This window comes from Phoca vitulina, unplaced genomic scaffold (assembly GCF_004348235.1).
Source record: "Phoca vitulina isolate PV1807 unplaced genomic scaffold, GSC_HSeal_1.0 scaffold10, whole genome shotgun sequence".
Taxonomy (NCBI): domain Eukaryota; kingdom Metazoa; phylum Chordata; class Mammalia; order Carnivora; family Phocidae; genus Phoca; species Phoca vitulina.
Window position 1 is genome coordinate 18,630,953 of NW_022589713.1, and position 22,983 is coordinate 18,653,935.

Sequence of the window (22,983 nt, forward strand, 5' to 3'; positions counted from 1 at the left end):
TCAGTTTTTTTCCTGCCTTCAAACTTGAACTGAAGCACTGTCTCTTCCTGGGTCTCAAGCCTGTGGGCATTCAGACTAGAACTACTCCATTGGCTCTCTTGGGTCCAAGCTTGCCTACTGCAGAAATTGGGACTTACCTGCTTCCATAATTGTGTGAGCCAATTCCTTATAATAAATCTTTTTAGGTATGTTTATATACATACACATTGTTCCTGTTTCTCTGTAGAACCTTGATAATACAGATTTTGGTACTGAGAGTGGTTGTAGAGGAACAGCATTTTAAGGATTAGTTCTCTGAATTGGGTCTGGGGTTTCCAGAATTGGCATGATGTTTCCAGGATTTCTGTATAGAATGTGTTGGACTTTATTTTTCATTGTCCTTGAACTTTGAACTTTAACTGAAGTTATGAGACAACAGGAAATGCCCCCTTTCAACATCTGATTTAGCTTAAATACGAGGAGATAGAATTAGAGAAATGTGAGACTCTAGCTAAGGATGTATTGATGATTATTTTTCCCTGTGTGAATTGTAATAGGTCATTCATAATCTACTTTAAAGTCCATATCATTTGAAAATGCATTTTAGCTTTTCTTTGGAGTCTCTGGTTCTCATTAGAACTTATATGTTTAATTATGTTGATAAAACTGCTGTTAACATTACAGGTGTCAGTACTATTAAAGAACCTCTTAATGCCTAAAATTAATTCTGAAAATGATGATACGTTGACATATAAAGCACTTCCTTAACCTAAATCACTTTGATAAGACTATGATAAACATTTCAACTTAAAAACATTCTTTTTTTTTTTTTAAGGTTCTGAATAGCATCAATTCAATTGTTCACAATCCAAGAGCTCCAGTAATAATTTATAAACAGAGCAAAGGAGGAGCCCAACATTTTAATAAAGATCTTGTTCAGGATTGTGGATTTGAGCATCTTATTCCTATAATAGAAATGTGGGCAGATCAACTGACTTCCCTAAAGGTAAGGGGTTGAATATTTTTTACATGCTTTGAAAATCTATTGGAGTCTCTGGGCTTTATTAATAGGACTAGGCTTCATTTTTTTGTTTGTATTATCTGTATAGCTTAGTTTATTTAAAACTTAAAACTTGCTACTTACCATATCAGTTTTAAGTACTACCTATTTGATGTTATCATTACTATAAGCTTTACCTCCTGTAAAGTTCTACCAAATACTTTTTTTAGGCCTGTTGCCATGTTGAAAATCTGTTTTGTACTTCTGGGCCCTTCACTGTTCTACCTTCATCTTCCTCTTTTTGGTATCTCCATGCTACAGATTTTCCTGGCCCTTACTTCTCTTGAGATGTAATGTTTTATCCTTCATTCCATTTTAATTAGGGATTTTTTTCCCTCTTCATATTTTAAATTATTTTCCTTCTCTCAAAACTGTCCACATCTGCCTATTCTGTAGAGCAGTTAATAGTTCAGTAGCAGCCAATACTACTTTTACCTATTCTATCCATGAAAGATAAAAATTTCTTCAGTTTCTAGAGTTATTGTGTATTTATCGTGTATCTTCAGGTTTTTCAGTTTTTGTTGAGTAGTTCACTGAAAGGTGAATTGCTAAGGTCATTAATATTTAGTTTCTGTTCCCTTTAATCTTTAGATTTTTCTTTCTTTCTTTTGTTTTTTTTAGAGAGAGAGGGGAGGGGCAAAGGGAAAAGGAGAGAGAATTCTAAGCAGGCTCCATGGAGGCATGGAGCCTGACGCAGGGCTCGATCTCATGACCCTGGGATCATGACCTGAGCTGAAATCAAGAGTCAGACACTTAACCGACTGAGCCACCCAGGCACCCCTGATCTTTAGATTTTTCAATAACTAATATATATAGCACTACCTCTGTTCATAGGATGCGATTCAGTAACAGTATTTGTCAACAGAAACCTTATTGCATGAAGTATAAATGATACAGAAGATATGTGTAAGAATGTATAAGCTTTATGAGTTTTACCTTTTTTTATTCTCTGATATGTCCCAAGGAACCTCCTGATACATAATGAGCGCTCGATATTTGTCAAAAGAATGAAGCAGAATAACAAATTCCAAGACAACAAAATGAAGATGATGATATTGAATTTTAAAAAATTAATGAAAACATACCTGTAATGATGAAAGAATCTTCACATTAGCCTAATTTTGCCTTCCCTTTTTATATAGGGATCAGATAGAGCTATAAAATAGAAAACATTTTAATTGAGTGATAGTGTTAGATTAATATACCTGTCTTATAGACCTGAGTCTCTCCAGTTTATATCTTAGCAGAGGGTAAATAATTAGTGGTTAATTATGTAAACCCAGTCACTGCTTGTCAGGGGGTTCTCCCAGTAGGAGGAAATAGTGCTAACACCACTTTAAAAAGATTTATTTTTTTATTTGAGAGAGAGAGCAATTGAGCAAGTTGGGGGAGGGGCAGAGGAAGAGAATCCTCAAGCAAACTCCCTGCTGAGCAGGGAGCCCAATGTGGGGCTTGATCCCATGACCCATCAGATCATGTCCTGAGCCAAAACCAAGAGTCAGACATCTCACTAGCCACCCCGGTGCCCCATTGTGCTAACCCTACTTCATTTCCTCTCAAGGAAGATGGGCTAGAACATGCCCAGCCTTCCCAAGAGAAGTTAAAAGACTAGAAGAGAAAGGAGACAAAAGGAAGAATCAAATAAATGGATAGTTACTGATGATTTACTATGTTCAAGGCATTGGGGAGGTAATCAGAAAAGATGAACATGAGGTGCCTGGGTGGCTCAGTCAGTTAAGCATCCAGCTCCTAGTTTGGCTCAGGTCATGATCTCGAAGTTGTGGGATCAAGCCCCTCATTGGTTCTGCACTCAGCGTGGAGTCTGCTTCACATTCTCTCTCTCTCCTCCTCTGCTTCTACCCCTGCTCATGCTCTCTCTCTCTCACATAAATTAAATAAAATCTTTTTAAAAAATGAACACAAGATTCAGACTAATTGGAGATACAACTTACTAAAAAACACGAAATAAAATTTAACCATTCAAGATATCATTAGAAGAAATGAATGCCATAAAAACAGCCCATGAAAGGGGGCGCCTGGGTGGCTCAGTCGGTTAAGTGTCTGCCTTTAGCTCAGGTCATGATCCTGATGTCCTGGGATCAAGCCCCACATCAGGCTCCCTGCAGCGGGGAGCCTACTTTCCCTCTCCCTCTGCCCCTCCCCCTGCTTGTGCTCTCTCACTCTCTTTCAAATAAATAAATAAAATCTTTAAAAAAAACAGCCCGTGATAAAGTGCTAAGTGAATGAGGTAGATGACTTGTGCTCCAGATTCTGGAAGAGGAAGAACCCCCAAGAAAAGCTTTACAGTGGTGGTGAGTTCTTGCTACTGTATAGTTTTTCCACTAGAAGGAGACAAGGAGAGTAAGCTACATAATTAGAATAGTCCAAGGACCCCTGAGACGAATTTAGTGGTTCTGCCGCTGAAGTAACTCATGGATTTTAGGCAATGCTTCAGATATTTATTACTGCGGAATCAGGATCCAAATTGAGAAACTATGTAAGTTCTTTGTGGCCTCATATGAAAGGTTTTCTGTGTTGTAGTAGCCTTTAAGGTTGGGACAACCATCTTCCTAGATTAGTTTTTTCCTCAGGTTAGATTTGGCTTAAAAGAGAAGGATGGGAAAGGCATGAAGGAGCTGTCTGTTTTCTTCCTTCTGTCTTCCCACTCACCTTTCCGGGAAAGTTGAGCTAGATACTGTTGCTTTCCCAATCCAGTATGCTGTTGTACCTTGTGGCTTTCCCATTCCCCAGTGCTCCAGAGGCCTGCTGTACAAAGACAGGACATTGGTTGTACGTCTACATCCCCACAGCTGAGCAATGTGGAGAACACAGGAGACCCTCTTTTAGATTTTTCAGGGCTTGATGATTTACTATGTTCAAGGCATTGGGGAGGTAATCAGAAAAGATGAACATGAGGTGCCTGGGTGGCTCAGTCAGTTAAGCATCCAGCTCCTAGTTTGGCTCAGGTCATGATCTCAAAGACAAGAACAGCTCTTTATCTTACCTATCTAATACTTTATTCCCAAGCAAAATTTATATTTGGTGTGCTTTTTACTGAAGACCATTTCTTTATAATTGCACCTTGGTGATGAAGCATTAGTTAATGAAGGTATTTATGCTGCAACTTCCTGACTTTTTCAAATTCTAGTGGCAGTTATTGTTTAAAACATTCGTTTGATACTGACATATTGCCTTGAATTGCTGAAATAGTATGCCTTCTTAACAAATGAAAGGTTACAGATACCAATATGTGAGGTCTGGGCATTCACTGGAGAATGATAAATAAGTGGAGAGTTGGAAAAAGAATTTCCTGTACTTCTTTCTGTATTTTAGGGTTGCACTGTCTAATACAGTAACCACTAGCCACATTTAGCTTTTGATCACCTAAAATGTGCTAGTCTCAATTGAGATGTGCTGCAAGTTTAAAATACCTACCAGATTTAAAAGAGTATAGAAAAAAACAAAATATTGATTATGTATTAAAATGATAATATTTGGATATAGTGGGTTAAACCAAAGATATTATTAAAGTTAATGTTACCTGTTTCTTTTTACTTTAAATGTGGCTACTCAACAATTTAAAATTACTTACAGTGGTACTTTAATAGCAATGTAATGGGACAGATGGTAGCTATACTTGGGATGAACATAGCATAATGTGTAAACTTGTCAAATCACTAAGTCATATACCTGAAACTAATGTAATACTGTGTGTCAACTATCATATTCAAAAAATAAGTAAATAAAATTACTCTGACTTACATTTCTTTTGGACAGCAGTGTTCTAAAGGGCCAAGCACTGTGCCATGCACGTAGCAAATGCTCAGTAAATTTTTATCGGTTTGACCAGTTTTAAACTTCAAGTAGCTCTGTCCTTTGTGCACAGCTTAAAATAAATTAGGAGAACCTGTCTAGGCCAAGAGAATTAAGTAGGCTGTCATGAAGATTAAGTAGAATTAATTTAATTTAGAATCTTTTAAATTAAATTAGTTTTTCAAATTAAAACCTGCCCAGAAATAAATGCTATAATGGATGAATATTGAAAACATTATCCTAAGTGAAGGAAAGCCAGTCACAAAGCCCACTTATAGGGCCTTTTATCTGGAAAGCCAGTCACAAAAGGCCACTTATCTGTTTCTATGGTTTTGCCTATTGTGGGCATTTCACATAAAGGCAAATCCATAGAAACAGAAAGTAGGTTAGTAGTGACCCAGGTGCTGGGGATAGGAAAGAATGGGGAATGGCAGTAAATGGGTATGGGATTTCTTTTTGGGGTGATGAAACTGTTCTGAAATTAGATAATGGTGATGATTGTACATCTCTGAAAACTGATTAAAATTACTGAATTGTACACTTATAGAGAATGAATTTTATGTGAATTATATCTCAATAAATCTGTTATAAAATTATTCAAGGCCAAAATATAAAGGATAAGCTTATTTTTTATCCATCAATAGTTCAAAAATAATTACTTAAATAACATATACTACTAATAAATAACATCATTACTTTAAATATCCAGATTTCAGATAATCAATATATCATGTTTTTTGTAAGCCCTATATTTACCTGGAGAAAACAGATTTAACAGATTTTTTCTAAGCTGGCAATGGTATTTTTAAAAAGTACTGATGATGGTTTATATATATTAAACCTGCCTGGATAATTATATTTTATTAGCATTATTATGGAAACTTTTTTAAGGTCAATAATACCATGTTGTTTCTTTTGTTATAAAGGATTTGTATAAGTCCTTGAAAATACTATCTGCAGAACTGGTGCCTTGGCATAATTTAAAAAAGCAGGATGAAAATGAAGGTATCAGAATTGAAGATCTGTTGTTTATAGTAGATACCATGTTAGAAGAAGTTGAAAATAAGGAAAAGGTAATGCATAATACTTATGTAAATGTTCACATTTTAATGTAATCTTATCTTAAAAACTGATAGTGATACAGATATTGATATTTGTTCTACTAAGATTCTTTTTCTCTTTTTAAAGTTTTTATTAAAGTCTTGGGATTATTTTAACATGTGAACTGTTTCTCCCTCTTTTGGACAGGACAGCAATATGCCAAACTTAAAAACTTTGCAAGCTATTGTTTCTCACTTCCAAAAGTTATTTGATGTGCCTTCTTTAAATGGAGTCTATCCTCGAATGAATGAAGTTTATACTAGGCTTGGAGAAATGAACAATGCTGTGAGAAACCTCCAAGAACTCTTAGAATTAGGTGATGACTCTTTGTCCTTTCTGGCCCCCGTTTAAGAATTATTCCTAATAAATCAACAAAAAGTAGGTTAAAAAATTGAAAAGTAAGAAAATTGAGGATAACTAAAGCATAAAATGTTTGATTTAATGATGATGAAATTCTCTTTTAAAATATCCTTTTAGGGACGCCTGGGTGGCTCAGATGGTTAAGCGTCTGCCTTCGGCTCAGGTCATGATCCCAGGGTCGTGGGATCGAGCCCCACATGGGGCTCCCTGCTTGGCGGGGAGCCTGCTTCTCCCTCTCCTTCTGCTGCTCCCCCTGCTTGTGCTCTCTTTCTCTCTCTGTCAAGTAAATAAATATTTTTTAAAAATATCCTTTTATTTCTCTCTTTCAGATAGTTCATCTTCATTGTGTGTGTTGGTGAACACAGTTGGAAAATTGTGTAGGCTGATTAATGAGGATGTGAATGAACAGGTTATGCAGGTATTGGGACCTGAAGACCTCCAAAGGTATTTATTTTAAAAGTATCTTCCACAATGCTTGGATTGGTGAAATTAAAGACTTTCAGAACTTCATAAGTTATTTATCTTTCCTGTTTGGGATAGCATCTTTTAAATAATTTGACAGTCTAAAATAATCTCACACCTTATTGATGGAGAGAATGCCAAGTATTTTCAAGATAAAAATAGATCGTAGGGCCTGTAAGTTTACATAGGGTGGGTCAGGACTCCAGCATTATTGCTATAAGCCTGTTCCCAGGGGAAATTATATATGGAGAAATTCACACCTTGTTAGCAACTTCATGTTAGTATTCAGAGTATATAAACAAGTCCTATTTTTAGTACACTACTATAGGTCGCTTAGTAATTGCTAACAGTGTATTTATTATTTGATTAGAAAATAAATGTTAACGAGTTTTTTTAAAAGCTAGTCATCTCTAAAATAAAACTGATTTTTTTTAAAATATGGAAACATATTAAAGCAATGCTTCCCCCTCCCCCCCCCGCCAATTTCATACTACAACGTATGGGAAGAGGAACACAGACATATACCACCCATTCCATATATTCTGCAAGTATCCTAGGAAGATCTGACACTTGAGTTTTCTCATACTTGATGCTTTTAAAAGGAACGTATGTCTCACTATTGGTCTTTTTCCCCTTTCCCACATTTATACTGATGACTGATACTTATTCTTAATGTTTAATAGAATACGGGATATAAAAAACAATTTTTAGCAAATGTTAAAAAGCAAGTTCTCTTGAAAATTCTCAAGCTAAATGGAAAGTCTTCCACATTAGGAATGTTAAATTTAACTTTGGGACACATGTTTACAATGATTAATAAGAGTTTGGTTTTTTGTTTTGTTTTGTTTTGTTTTAGAAAAGTGGTATTAGATGAACAAAGACCTTAAAAAGGAAGGATTGCAGTAAATGATTATTAAATTTATACTGAAATTAGGAAATTTCTTTCCATTTTGAGGATGTTTTATTTCAATCAGATGCAAGAACCTTAAGTTGGAAATTCAGTGTAAACTGTGCATTTTTTTTTAAAAGCATTATCAACAAACTGGAAGAACATGAGGAATTTTTCCCAGCATTTCAGGCATTTACTAATGATCTACTTGAAATCTTAGGTAAGCTCTTTGTTGGTGGTGGTTAAATTTCGAGTCTTAAGATGTCAGTGGGTTTGAGGGATGAGTGTTCCTTAGTCGCTGTATTAGTGCTTTTACCTAGAGTGTTTTGGTAGAAAGTGTCTAAAAACCACTAACAGTTCTGGAAATACACTCCTAACTTGTAATTAGAGTTGGTTGGTGTGGTCTACAAAACAGAGAAGCACATATCCTTTAAAGAGCTACGGATTGCCTTTACTTTGAAACCATAAAATGAGAAATGGTATTACTCTGGCTAGGCCCAGGTTAACCCTGACTCTGGCGTGGCCTAATGAGAAATCTTCATAGAATTTATGATCTTGAAGGTGTTTAGTTTTTTTTTTTTCTGCCTTCTTTTTTTTTAAGATAGAACTTACCTACTGTGTTATTTAAAATATACAAATTAAATTTCTTTCTCAGGTGATAAGAAGTAATGTAAAGTAAACATCTGTGAAAAGAAAGATAAATTTATAAATCTGTAGAAGGAAAAAGATATATTTGTATTCTTGGTCAGATTGAGGGTTTTGTTATTAGTATTATCTTTTAAAGGGAAAAATGTAATTTGCTTAGGAATCATAGGCAAAATAGAAACCCAAGGCTCTTATTTTAAGTGTGATTATATATGGCTATAAAAGTAATTTATCTTACTATTAAGAACACTTTTTAAGGTTTAAAGTGATTTATTCACTGATGAATTTTTTTTTTATATAGTTCATTTGAAAGATTTTTTTTTAAAGAATGCCTCCTTGACATAGGAAATTAAATTAGAAGAAGAGGGGCGCCCGGCTGGCTCAGTGGGAAGAGCATGCAACTCTTGATCTTGGGGTCGTGAATTCAAGCCCCACACTGGGCAGAGAGCTCACATAAAAAAAAATAATAAAATTAAATTAGAAGAAGAAATGAGGTTTAATAGAAGATAAGGGAATGAGTAAATTAAAATTTGGTAAGAAGATGAATAAATGAAAAGAAGCATCTGACTGGAGTATCTAGCCTCGTAAACATAAAGGAAGTTTTGTGGCCAGTTTTATGTAGACTGTGGAAGCAAGGGAGACAGTGACTGAATGTGCTTTAGGCATGCTCATATGTTTGAAAAGATCATAGCAAGGGAAAATGTAATTTGAAAGCTAAACTTAAGATGAGACATGAAATTGTAGAAATGTGTTGCCTCATATCCCAAAGACCCTAGTTTCATAGAATAATATGATTTTACTTGCTTTGGGGTAGCAGTTAAACAGGGAAGTTCTCATCATTAATAAACATTTTAATAGGTGTGCGGGTAACACTTATTTTAGAATCCTTTTATAGAAACTTCCTCTCAGATATTATGACACTCATGGTTCATAGGGGATCATTTACTTCAAGAAGCCATGTCTCCCTGCAGATGAACTCTGTATTTATGTCATAGTTGAAATTCTGGAATTAAAAATGACACTTAACATTGGGAAAGTTAAATCTGATTGGCAAATATAACTGTTTTTATTACTAGATGTCATTTTAAGCATCAGCTACAGAGTGTTGTACTGAATACCAGATGTGGAGAAGGACTTTGTTTTTCTCATATAAGTGGTGTGATTAGCTGAGGATATTCTCATATTAGCCAAGATCCTTCTCTGCAAGGTTCATTTATAAGGCAGGTATCTCATTTAGTGAGAAAACAGGTGATGCAAGGTGTGAATCAAATTCTCTGTTGTAGACTTGCTTATATTTTTTTCTGGTATCTTGACACTTTGTAAGTGGATCTAGACAAGTATTCTGACTGAAGTCAGGAGCTTAAGTAGCATGGGCTATACGTTTAGGTTAAAGGAAAAGCAACCAAAATTCAGCTAAACATGGAGGAAGAGAGGTAGAACCTAAGGAAGCATGTTTTATATAAAGGAAAATGAGTTTATAAACAGTGGCCCAACAGAATAAGGTAGAAAAAAATGTTAAGAATCTAGAGAACTTGCCACTGGGGCTTGTAGTGCTGGAGCCTAGATAATGAGAGAAAAGGACCTTGCTTCTCCAGTGGCCAAGAGCTTTCAGACAGTGAATTTAACAGGCTGGTTGGAAGAAGACAGTTTTAGAAAGAGAAATCAAATTCACAAAGAATCTGGCAGAGAAGAACCTGAACTAGTTGATCTAGTAAGCTGGACCAGACTAAGCTCTTCAACACATTGCATCTGAGATTTGTACTTTGCCTCACACTTTTTTTTTTTTTTTTTTTTTTTAAAGATTTTATTTATTTATTTGAGAGAGAGAGAGAACACCTGAGAGGGGATAGGGTCAGAGGACGAAGCAGACTCCCTGCCGAGCAGGAAGCCCGATGCGGGACTTGATCCAGGGACTCCAGGATCATGACCTGAGCCGAAGGCAGTCGCTTAACCAACTGAGCCACCCAGGCGCCCTGCCTCACACTTTTTATTATGTAGATATGTTTCATCCTAAAAGGTAGACCTAAGAATGATCCTACTAATGAGAAATTTTTCCAATAGAGTTAAGGAGAGGACTGTGTTCCATGAGAAGAAATCATTAAGTGCTCAGATAGGGACCCAGAAAAGAGACAGCTTTCACCTAGGATTTCACCATGTAGGCTCACCCATGTAATTACATGGATTTAAAGCAGCAATGACATATCACAAATGTGGCCAGTAGGATCGCTTAATAAGAGCACACTGCTAATGAGATTATTATCAGAGTCAGGGGATACTTGTAGGTATAGGGTAGCTTTACAAACAGATGCCCTATGAAGCATCTGTGTCTGAATCAGTGACACTCTTATCATCAGTATTAGAGAAAAATTTCATGTGCATAGAAGAGCTAAGGTTGTTGCCTTTGTGTTTGAGGTTTGCTTTGCATAGAGATTCTCATTTCATCTGAGCCTATCACTAGATAAAGCTACTCTTTCCTTATTCATGTTTTTCTGTTACAGAAATTGATGACTTGGATGCCATTGTACCTGCAGTAAAGAAATTAAAAATACTTTCATACTGAAAACAAATCAAATTATTTTTACTGTGTAAATTGCATTCTTAACATTCTGAGTATTTTATAGGATTGATCTTGCTTTGAGACAGGGTTATAAATGTATTTACTCTCAGAATTCATCCCCTTCTTAGTATTGGGTCCTTCACATCTATATTTTTATTAACTTTGAGATTCTTATATAGAAAACATTGTAAGCTGAAGTGTAAGTTGACTTTAAGTCATTTAAACATTTCTTAAGCAATTCTTCAGTGCTTAAAGTCTAAGACTGTTTTAAAATATAATGTGTGAGTAAAACAAACTCAGAGAGGTTGCAAATAATAAAAAGGTTGTATTTAAGTTGAGGGTTTAGTGACCTTTTTGATTCTGGGAACAAGGATTGCCAGTGGCTCTCTTGAATTCAGCCAATAAGAACCTATTGCTTTCCTGGCAAGGAAATGGCACATTCTATTAAGATATCCCTCATGGCACTTGCCTTTTCAAAGCAGGAGGAAGAAAAGAAGGAAAAAATGTTTTATCATTGTGTTAGGATAGGAAATGAATTATGAGGTAATATAGATAAGTAGATAGTAGTCTCTCATCAAAAAAAGTATCTTTTTGCAATCTTGTTGTAATATACTTTTTATAAGGACATGAAATCTTAAATAAAGTTTTTGTGAAGAATTTCCAAATATAAGTGTCCTCAGTGACTTATTTATATTATGCACGAATCATATTTTCTTACAAGGCTGAGCCTTGCTGCATTTTATTTTATATAAGAATACTTCTCTTGCTGCCTTCTGCTTATTCTCTGTTCTCAATATTCAGTCTGATTTTTTAAGGGACCAGTGTTACTGCACCCCCCTCCCTCGCCATTCTTTTATATCTAGCAGGCCTAGTCTCTTTCTAGATTTAAAATTCTTTGTTTTGTTAGGCTGCAGTTACATTTCTAAACTCCAGCCAATAATTTGTGAAAGAATCTGTGTCTTTGAGGGTTAAGTAGAAAAAGTAATTGGATATTCAATAATGTAAATACTCTTAGTTGATTAGATTACTCCAAGAAATTGCTATGAGGCAGTTTGTAAATCTAACAGTATTTGAAAGGAAGAAATATAATTTAAAAATTACGTTAATTTAAATTTTGTTAGCTAGTTTAAGAGCCTCTGGTTAGCTCTTAGTTTAAAACAGGTTTTCAAACTCTTCCTCAGAGGCCTCAGAGTTTTTTTTGGAGGGTCACTGAGCGGGACAGTGCCACTAGGAGGAAGAACTGTGGACTCTTGTCAGATCTACTTTTATCCAGTTTTAATTATTTAAAATACAAGTAAAGTACTGCAATTATTGTTTAGGTCCTTTTTTTTTTTAACATTTTAATTGATATATAATTGACTAATAAGCTGTACATATTTGAAGTATACAATTTGATAAGTTCTGATACACACACATATATACCTGTGAAACCATCACCACAATCAAAATACTAAACATACCTCATGTCTCCAAAAGTTACCTCTTTGCCCTTGGTAATCCTACCCAGCCCCCGCTTACCCCTAAGCAACAACTGATCTGCTCTCCCTGTCACTATAGACTCATTTACATTTTATGGGATTTCATGTAAATGGAATCATACAATTGATTTCTTTTTTTTGTCTGGCCTCTTTTACTCAGCATAATTATTTTGAGATTTTTGCATGTTGCATTTATTAACAGTTCATTCCTTTTTATTGCTGTGTAGTATTCTATTGTATGAGTATACCACAGTTTGTTATATCCATTCACTTATTGATGGAGATTTTAGGTATTTTGAGTTTTTTACTACTATGAATAAAACTGCTATAAACATTCATGTTGTTCAGATCTTTGTATGGACATATACCTGATATCCAGTGTCTTGAAAACTGTTTCATACATTTTGTCTGTTCTTTGTTTTGTTTTGGTTCTGGTTGGTACAGGTAGAAGGGTAAATTTGGTTTCTGTTACTCCATCCTGGTTAAAAGTGGAAGTTTAGAAGTATTAAGTCTGAAAATATATAGGGTTTCTTAGGTTGTCTTTTCATTATTTTTTTCTAATTTTATTGCATTGTAGTCAGAGAACTTTTTTTTTTTTTTTTGGTATCAAGTCTTTGGGAATTTGTTGAGACTTTGTGATTTTGTATGTGATGAAATTTATACATATTCCACATGTTGCTTAAAAAAAAAGCCTCATCTCTGTTTGATATATACTGCTATTAAATAGTTTAAATTTTCCTATCAATTTTTTTGTCTTCTTGATTTGTTAGTTTATGGGAGATACTAAAATTTCTCTGGATTTGTCAAATTTGTTTTATGTATTTCAAGCCTACTTTCATGTACTTATAAACTCATAGTTGATAATATCTTCTCAATTAATAGCTCTATTGCTACTCATGCATTTCACCTTGAATGCAGGTTTGTCCTTTCTTTTAATTAATAGCTGTTGGATATTTTCCTTTTTCATTTATTTACTCATCTTGTTTATTGTAAAATATAACACATGCTAAAAAGGGTATCAACCATAAATGTCAAGTATAATGGTGAATACATATGCAACAATAAAAAAAGTAGAACATCACCAGCACTCCCAAATACACCCCCCCATGTCGCTTCCCCCAAGGGGTAGCTATTAGCCTGACTTATGTTAGTCTCTTCCTTTTTTTTTTTTTTTTTTTATAAATAGCTTTGCCACTTTTGTGTATGCCTAAACCAGGATAGTTGAGTTTTACCTGTTTTTGAGCTGTATAAAAATGGTGAATCATATTCTTTTTATTTATTTATTTTTTTTATTTTTTATTTTTTTAATATTTTATTTATTTATTTGACAGAGAGAGAGACAGCGAGAGGGAACACAAGCAGGGGGAGTGGGAGAGGGAGAAGCAGGCTTCCGGCTGAGCAGAGAGCCCGATGTGGGGCTCGATCCCAGGACCCTGGGATCATGACCTGAGCCGAAGGCAGGCGCTTAATGACTGAGCCACCCAGGCGCCCCAGAATCATATTCTTTTTAATGTTTGTTCTTTGGTTCAATATTATTATTATTTTTTTCTTTGTAGTTTTTAATTTTATTATGTTATGTTAGTCACCATATAATACATCATTAGTTTTTGATGTAGTGATCCACGATCCATTGTTTTCGTATAACACCCAGTGCTCCATGCAGTACGTGCCCTCCTTAATACCCATCACCTGGCTAACCAATCCCACCTCCCCCCTCCCCTCTAAAACCCTGTTTGTTTCTTAGGTCCATAGTCTCTCATGGTTCATCTCTTCCTCCAATTCCCCCCACCCATTTTTCCCTTCCTTCTCCTAATGTCCTCCATGTTATTCCTTATGTTCCACAAATAAGTGAAACCGTATGATAATTGACTTTCTCTGCTTGACTTATTTCACTTAGCATAATCTCCTCCAGTCCCATCCATATTGATGTAAAAGTTGGGTATTCATCCTTTCTGATGGCTGAGTAATATTCCATTGTATATATGGACCACATCTTCTTTATCCATTCATCTGTTGGAGGGCATCTCGGCTCTCCACAGTTTGGCTATTGCGGACATTGCTGCTATGAACATTGGGGTGCATGTGGCCCTTCTTTTCACGACATCTGTGTCTTTGGGGTAAATACCCAGTAGTGCAATTCCTGGGTCATAGGATAGCTCTATTTTTAATTTTCTGAGGCAGCTCCACACTGTTTTCCAAAGTGGCTGTACCAACTTGCATTCCCACCAACAGTGTAAGAGAGTTCCCCTTTCTCCACAACCTCTCCAACATTCGTTGTTTCTTTCCCTGTCCATTTTTGCCATTCTAACTGGTGTAAGGTGGTATCTCAGTGTGGTTTTGATTTGGATTTCCCTGATGGCTAATGATGATGAACATTTTTTCATGTGTCTGTTAGCCATTTGTATGTCTTCTTCAGAGAAGTGTCTGTTCATCTCTTCTGCCCACTTTTTGACTTGATTATTTGTTTTTTGGGTGTTGAGTTTGAGAAGTTCTTTATAGATTTTGGATACCAGCCCTTTATCTGTAGTGTCATTTGCAAATACCTTCTCCCATTCTGTGGGTTGCCTCTTTGTTTTGTTGACTGTTTCCTTTGCTGTGCAGAAGCTTTTTATCTTGATGAAGTCCCAAAAGTTCATTTTTGCTTTTGTTTCACTAGCTTTTGGAGATGTATCTTGAAAGAAGTTGCTGTTGCCGATGTCAAAGAGGTTACTGCCTATGTTCTCCTCTAGGATTTTGATGGATTCCTGTCTCACATTGAGGTCTTTCATCCACTTTGAGTTTATCTTTGTGAATGGTGTTAGAGAATGGTCGAGTTTCATTCTTCTGCATGTGGCTGTCCAATTTTCCCAGCACCATTTATTGAAGAGACTGTCTTTTTTCCATTGCATGTTTTTTCCTGCTTTGTCAAAGATTATTTGACCAAAAAGTTGAGGGTCCATATCTGGGTTCTCTATTCTGTTCCATTGGTCTGTATGTCTGTTTTTGTGCCAGTACCATGCTGTCTTGGTGATCACTGCTTTGTAATATAGCTTGAAATCGGGCAACGTGATGCCCCCATCTTTTTTTTCTTTTTCAACATCTCCTTGGCGATTTGGGGTCTTTTCTGATTCCATACAAATTTTAGGATTGTTTGTTCCAGCACTTTGAAAAATGTCATTGGAATTTTGATTGGGATGGCATTGAAGGTATAGATTGCTCTGGGTAGCACAGACATTTTAACAATGTTTATTCTTCCAATCCATGAGCATGGAATATTTTTCCATCTTTTTGTGTCTTCTTCAATTTCTTTCATGAGTGTTTTGTACTTCCTAGAGTATAGATCCTTTACCTCTTTGGTTAGGTTTATTCCGAGGTATCTTATGGTTTTTGGTGCTATCGTTTCTTTAATTTCTCTTTCTACAGTTGCATTGTTAGTGTATAAGAAAGCAACTGATTTCTGTGCATTGATTTTGTATCCTGCCACATTACTGAATTGCTGGATGAGTTCTAGTAATTTGGGGGTGGAGTCTTTTGGGTTTTCCACATAAAGTATCATGTCGTCTGCGGAAAGAGAGAGTTTGACTTCTTCTTTGCCAATTTGAATACCTTTTATTTCTTTTTGTTGTCTGATTGCTGTTGCTAGGACTTCTAGTACTATGTTGAATAACAGTGGTGAGAGTGGGCACCCTTGACGTGTTCCTGATCTTAAGGGAAAGGCTCTCAGCTTTTCCCCATTGAGGATGATATTCGCTGTGGGTTTTTCATAGATGGATTTTATGAGCTTGAGGAATGTTCCCTCTATCCCTATACTCTGGAGAGTTTTAATCAGGAAAGGATATTGTATTTTGTCAAATGCTTTTTCTGCATCAATTGAGAGGACCATATGGTTCTTCTCCCTCCTCTTATTAATGTGTTCTATCACATTGATTGATTTGTGAATGTTGAACCACCCTTGCATCCCGGGGATAAATTCCACTTGGTCGTGGTGGATGATCCTTTTAATGTATTGTTGGATCCTATTAGCTAGGATTTTGTTGAGGATTTTGGAATCCATATTCATCAGGGATATCGGTCTGAAATTCTCCTTTTTGATGGGGTCTTTGCCTGGTTTGGGGATTAAGGTAATCCTGGCCTCATAGAATGAGTTTGGAAGTTTTCCTTCTGTTTCTATTTTTGAAACAGCTTCAGTAGAATAGGTATTATTTCTTCTTTGAATGTTTGGTAGAATTCCCCAGGGAATCCATCAGGCCCTGGACTCTTGTTTTTTGGGAGGTTTTTGATCACTGCTTCAATCTCGTTACTGGTTATTGGCCTATTCAGGTTGTCAATTTCTTCCTGTTTCAGTCTTGGCAGCTTATAGGTTTCCAGGAAGGCATCCATTTCATCCAGATTGCTCAGTTTATTGGCATATAGTTGTTGATAATAGTTTCTAATAATTGTTTCTATTTCCTTGGTGTTAGTTGTGATCTCTCCCCTTTCATTCATAATTTTATTAATTTGGGTCCTTTCTCTCTTCTTCTGGATAAGTCTGGCCAGTGGTTTATCAATCTTATGAATTCTTTCAAAGAACCAACTTCTAGTTTCATTGATCTGATCTACTGTGTTTCTGGTTTCTAATTCATTGATTTCTGCTCTAATTTTAATTATTTCTCTTCTAATGCGTGGCTTAGGCGTCGTTTGTTGCTTTTTCTCTAGTTCTTTAAGGTGTAGAGTCAGTTGGTGAATTCGGGATTTTTCTATTTTTTTGAGTGAGGCTTGGATGGCTATGTATTTCCCCCTTAGGACCGCCTTTGCAGTATCCCATAGGTTTTGGACCGATGTGTTTCGTTCTCATTGATTTCCATGAATTGTTTAAGTTCTTCTTTGATTTCTTGGTTGACCCAAACATTCTTGAGCAGAGTGGTCTTTAGCTTCCAAGTGTTTGAATTTCTGCCAAATTTTTTCTTGTGATTGAGTTCCAGTTTTAGAGCATTGTGGTCTGAGAATATGCAGGGAATAATCTCAATCTTTTGGTATCGGTTGAGACCTGATTTGTGACCCAGTATATGGTCTATTCTGGAGAAAGTCCCATGTGCGCTCGAGAAGAATGAGTATTCTGTTGTTTTAGGGTGGAATGTTCTGTAAATATCTATGAGGTCCATCTGGTCCAATGTATCATTCAAAGCTCTTGTTTCCTTGTTGATTTTCTGCTTAGATGACCTGTCCATTGCTGAGAGTGGAGTATTGAGGTCTCCTACAATTAACGTATTGTTATCAATATGACTCTTTATTTTGGTTAACAGTTGGCCTAAGTATATGGCTGCTCCCATGTTGGGGGCATAGATATTTACAATTGTTAGATCTTCTTGTTGGATAGACCCTTTAAGAATGATATAGTGTCCTTCTGTGTCTCTTATTACAGACTTTAGTTTAAAATCTAATTTGTCTGATATAAGAATTGCTACTCCAGCTTTCTTTTGAGGTCCGCTGGCATGGAAGATGGATCTCCATCCCTTCACTTTCAGTCTGGATGTATCTTTAGGTTCAAAATGAGTCTCTTGTAGACAGCATATGGATGGGTCCTGTCTTTTTATCCAATCTGCAACCCTGTGCCGTTTTATGGGAGCGTTTAGGCCATTCACGTTGAGAGTGATTATTGAAAGATATGAATTAATTGTCATCATGTTGCCTGTGAAGACGTTGTTTTTATAGATTGTCCCTGTAAATTTCTGTTGTAGATCACTCTTGGGGTCTTTCTCCTTTTATAGAACCCCCCCTTAATATTTCTTGCAGGGCCGGCTTAGTGGTCACATATTCTTTCAGCTTCTGCCGGTCGTGGAAGCTCTGCATCTCTCCATCCATTCTAAATGAAAGCCTTGCCAGATAAAGTATTCTTGGCTGCATGTTCTTCTCATTTAGTACCCTGAATATGTCTTGCCAGGCCTTTCTGGCTTGCCAGGTCTCTGTGGATAGGTCTGACGTTATTCTGATGTTCCTCCCTCTGTACGTAAGGAATCTCTTCCCCCTAACTGCCCTTAAGATGGTTTCCTTGGTTCTAAGATTTGCAAGTTTTACTATTACATGCTGGGGTGTTGGCCTGTTTTCCTTGATCTTAGGAGGGGTCCTCTCTGCCTCTAGGACTCGAATGTTTGTTTCATTCCCCAGATTAGGGAAGTTCTCAGCTACGATTTGCTCAAATACATCTTCTAGCCCTCTCTCTCTCTCCACTCCCTCCAGGATTCCAATGATTCTGACATTGGAACGCCTCATGGTGTCACTTATTTCTCTGATTCTATTTTCATGGATTCTGAGTTGTTTTTCCCTGGCCTCCTCTTTTCCCTTTTTATCTATTATACTGTCTTCCAGATCGCTTATTCTCTCTTCTGTCTCAGTTACCCTGGCTGTTAGATTATCTAGATTGGATTGGATCTCATTGATAGCATTTTTAAGTTCTGCCAATTCACCTTTTATTTCTGCCCTTAGAGACTCTATGTTGCCATTAATTGATTTCTCCATTCTAGCCATTGTCTTCACAATTGCTAGCCTGAATTCCATCTCTGACATCTTGGTTATATCTGCATCCATTTGTAAATCTGCAGCATAAGTCATAATCTCTGAGTCTTTTCTGTTTTGGGGGCTCCTCCTCCTAGTCATTCTGTTGATGGGTGTTTGAGGGAATGTATAGAGTCCAAATTATTGACCAGAACCCAAGCAAGAGGCACCTGTTTTCTTGGGACCTTAGGGTTGCTGGCCTCTTTTTTTCCCAGCCTGTCTTCTGCGGGAGGGGCCTGCCGCGCTGTTACTCAGGCAACCCTGTTTGGGCGGAGTTGCCCTGCGCCCCTGTGGCGGGGGATGGGCTCAGTGGGAATCAGTCTTTGGGGCTTTTGTTCTCTGGCGCCTTTCCCTGGCGGCTTTCCGCGTCTCTTCCGTCTCTTCCGCGAGTCAGAGCAGAAGAGACCGTTTCCAACCCTCTGCCTCAGAGCAGAGAGACCTCAGTCTGTTCTTCAGTGAGCTCTCCAGGCCACACTGTCTCCATTTCTGTCCCTGCTGCTATAAACTGCAGCGTCCTGGGTTGTGCGCCCCTCCGCAGCGCTCCCAGTCCTGCCTCCAGGTCGGGGCATGTCTCTGCCCTTTGTGCTTCTAAAACCGCCAGCCGCTCCCAGTTCACACGAGCGCGACTCCGCCGCTTGGGGTTCTGTCCCGGGGACTGCAGTTCGCGTGCGCGCGACTCCACCGCTCGGGGTTTCTACCCCGGGGGTTGCAGTTCACCGGCGCGACCCCGGCGCACCGGGTTTCCGTCTCGGAGGCTGCAGTTCGCGTGCGCGCGACCGTTGCTTCGGTTTTTGTCGGGGGGGCTGCGGTTCGCGTGCAGGCGACCCCGCCGGTCTGGTTTTCCACCCCGGGGGCTGCCCTAAAGTTCTTTCCTGACGCTACCAGTCTGCGAGTCTGTGCCCGTCCGCAGCGTGCGAGGCTGTCACTCACCGGCGGTGTAGGATCCCCATGGCCAGGCACCCTTCCGCTGCCATTTATCCTCCGATATCTGCCCGCAGAATCATGGCTCCCCGCTTCGTACCCCAAAACCAACCGCCTGCGATATTCTGTTTGTAGAGATCCAGATCTTCTTACATCTCAGGCTGGTTTCGTGGGTGCTCAGAGTGGTCTGGTAGATATCCAGCTCAATTCCGGGGCCCAGTTGAAATAGGGTCCCCTACTCCTCCGCCATCTTTCCCCTCTTCTGGTTCAATATTATTTTTATACTGTTGATCCATGTTGTTGTCTGTTGGTCCAGGTTATGGTTTTCATTGGTGTCTAGTATTTCTCTATGAATATTACACAGTCCATTTGTTCTACTGGCAATTGATATTTGGGTTGTTTCTTGTTCTTGGCTATTGTGAACTGGTGCTATTATGTATATGCATCCTTTATATGCATCCTTGTACACTTGTGTGCAAGTTTTCTAGAATCAATATCCAAGAAGTAAAATTGCTGGGCCCTAGGGGAAAACACTCGTGTATACTGCCACAGAGGCTGTGGTCTGTACAATTAAAGGTAATATATTCCTATAGATAATGATGTCAGTGGAGCCTTGGGGGTTGTACATTGTGGCAGTTTTGATAGGGAATGTTTACCTTCAACTTCAGAAGAAAATGCCAAACTATTTTCCAAAGTGATTGTACCAATTTATACTCCCACCATCAATGTATGAGAGTTCCCACTTTTCCACATCCTGACCAATTGTTGGTAAGTCAGATTTTCAATTTTTTGCCATTGTAGCGTATAGAATTATTTTTATGGTTGTAATTTTTATTTCTGTGATTACTAATGAAGTTAAGCATCTTTTCCTTTGTTGGCCATTTGTATTTCTTTTTTTAAAGTGCTTAGATATGTCCTTTGTTCATTGTTCTGTTGGACTACCTGTCTTTTCATATTGATTTGTAGGAGTTATATATTTTGGACATGAGCCATTTGACATTTATGTGTAGCAAATGTTTTTTGCAATTCTGTGTCCTCTTTCCATTTTCCTGTACAGTGGATTGTTGAACAACGTGGGGATTGGGGGTGCCACCCTGCTCCCCATGCAGTCAAAAATCTGTGTATAACTTTTGATTCCTCAAAAACGTAACTACTAATAGCCTCCTGTTGACCAGAAGGAAGCCTTACCGATCATGTAAGCAGTCAGTTAACACACATTTAATATGTTGTGTATATTCTGTACTGTACTCTTACAAGAAAGTAAGCTAGAGAAAAAATGTTAAGAAAATCATAAGGAAGAGAAAATACATTTATAGTACTGTACTGTATTTATAAAAAAACCCACATAAAAGTGGACCCATGCAATTCAAACCCATGTTGTTCAAGGGTCAACTGTAGTTTCTTTTTAGGAACTGAAGAACCCAATTTTAGTATAGAGATGTATGGTCTTTACCTTTATAGTTTAGTGCTCTCTGTGTCTTATGAAGTCTTTCCCTAGTCGCAGTTGTAAAGTTATTCTCCTATGTTATCTTATAACTGTATAGTTTTGCCTTATCACATTGAGTCTAATCACCTGGAGTCTTTTTTTTTTTTAATGAAAGTATAGTTGGCATACTGTATTACATTGGTTTTAGGAGTACGACATAGGGGTACAACAACTCTATACATTATAATGTGCTTATCACAAGTGTAGCTGCCCTCTGTCACTATACAGTGTTACTAAAATACCATTAATTGTATTTCCAGTGCTGCACCTTTTATCCCTGTGACATAAACATTCCCTAACCAGAAGCCTGTACCTCCTACTCCCCTTCACCCATTTTGCCCATCCCCCCAGCCCCCTGCACTCTGGCAACTACCTGCTCTCTACTTATGGATCTGTTTCTGCTTTGTCTGTTCCTTTGTTTTGTTTTTTAGATTCCACATATAGGTGAAATCATATGGTTTTTGTCTTCCTCTGCCTGAATTGTTTCACTTAGCATAATACTCTTTAGGTCCATCTATGTTGTCTCAAATGGCAGAATCTCCTCCATTTTTATAGCTGAATAATACTATATTGTGTATATATACCATATATTCTTTCCTCATTTATCAGTGGACGCTTGGGTTGCTTTTTTAAAATTTTGCTTTTAATGATTGTAAATAATGCTGCAGTAAACATAGGGGTACATATGTCTTTTCAAATTAGTCTTTTCATTTTCTTTGGGTAAATACTCAGTAGTGGATTTACTGGATCATATGGTATTTCTACTTTTAATTTTTTGAGGAACCTCAGTGGCTGTACCAACTTACATTCTCATCAGCAGTGGACAAAGGTTCCCTTTTGTCCACATCCTTGCCAACACTTGTTACTTCTTTTCTTTTTCATACTAGCCATTCTGACAGCTATAAAGTAATATCTTCTTATGGTTTTAATTTGCATTTACCTGATGATTAATGACATTGAGCATCTTTTTTTTTTTTTTTTTTTTTTAAGTAATCTCTGTCCAACATGGGGCTCCAACTCATGACCCTGAGATCAACAGTCACATGCTCTACTGACTGAGACATCCAGGTGCCCCTGATGTTGAGCATCTTTTCATGTGTCTGTCAGCCCTCTGCACGTCTTCTTCAGAAAAATGTCTATTCAGGTCCTCTGCCCATTTTTTTAATTGGATTATTTGTTGTTTGGTGTTAAGTTGTATAGGTTCTTTGTATATTTTGGACATTAACCCCTTACCGGATATATCATTTGCAGATATGTTCTCCCATTCAGTAGGTTGCTTTTTTTGTTTTGTCCATGGTTTCCTTTGCTGTGCAAAAGCTTTTTATTTTTTATTTTCATTTTTATTTTTTAAAAGTATTTTATTTTGAGAGAGAGAGAGAGCTAGAGTGTGCACTAGCAGGGGGAGGAGAAAGAGACAGAGAATCTTAAGCAGACTCCATGCTGAGCACAGAGCGCAACACAGGGCTCAATCTCATGACCCTGAGATCATGACCTGAGCCAAAATCAAGAGTCAGACGAAAAGCTCTATGTTTTGATGTGCTCCCAGTAGTTTAATTGCTTTTGTTTCCCATGCCTGAGGAGACATACCCAGAATAATGTTGCTAAGTCCAATAACAACAAGATTACTGCTTATATTTTCTTCCAGGACTTTTATGGTTTCATGTCTCACATTTAGGTCTTCAATCCATTTTGAGTTTATTTTTGTGTATGGTGTAAGAAAGT

At 37.4% G+C, this 22,983-nt stretch overlaps 1 protein-coding gene across 5 annotated transcripts in view; it reads left to right on the forward strand.

Annotated features, from left to right (window-relative positions):
- CEP70 (centrosomal protein 70) overlaps positions 1 to 12,159 on the forward strand; it is a 105,808-nt gene extending 93,649 nt beyond the window's left edge. For 4 of the 5 annotated variants that reach the window (XM_032408613.1, XM_032408612.1, XM_032408610.1 and 1 more), the window contains 6 exons: positions 815 to 985; positions 5,779 to 5,925; positions 6,101 to 6,269; positions 6,643 to 6,757; positions 7,805 to 7,884; positions 10,808 to 11,143. In XM_032408613.1, the coding sequence (XP_032264504.1) occupies positions 815 to 985; positions 5,779 to 5,925; positions 6,101 to 6,269; positions 6,643 to 6,757; positions 7,805 to 7,884; positions 10,808 to 10,869 (744 nt within the window). In that variant the 3' untranslated portion in view covers positions 10,870 to 11,143. Of the gene's footprint in view, positions 1 to 814; positions 986 to 5,778; positions 5,926 to 6,100; positions 6,270 to 6,642; positions 6,758 to 7,804; positions 7,885 to 10,807 lie in introns of all 5 variants that reach the window. The other variant, XM_032408609.1, reaches the window with a different exon arrangement.
- Positions 12,160 to 22,983: the final 10,824 nt, after the last annotated feature.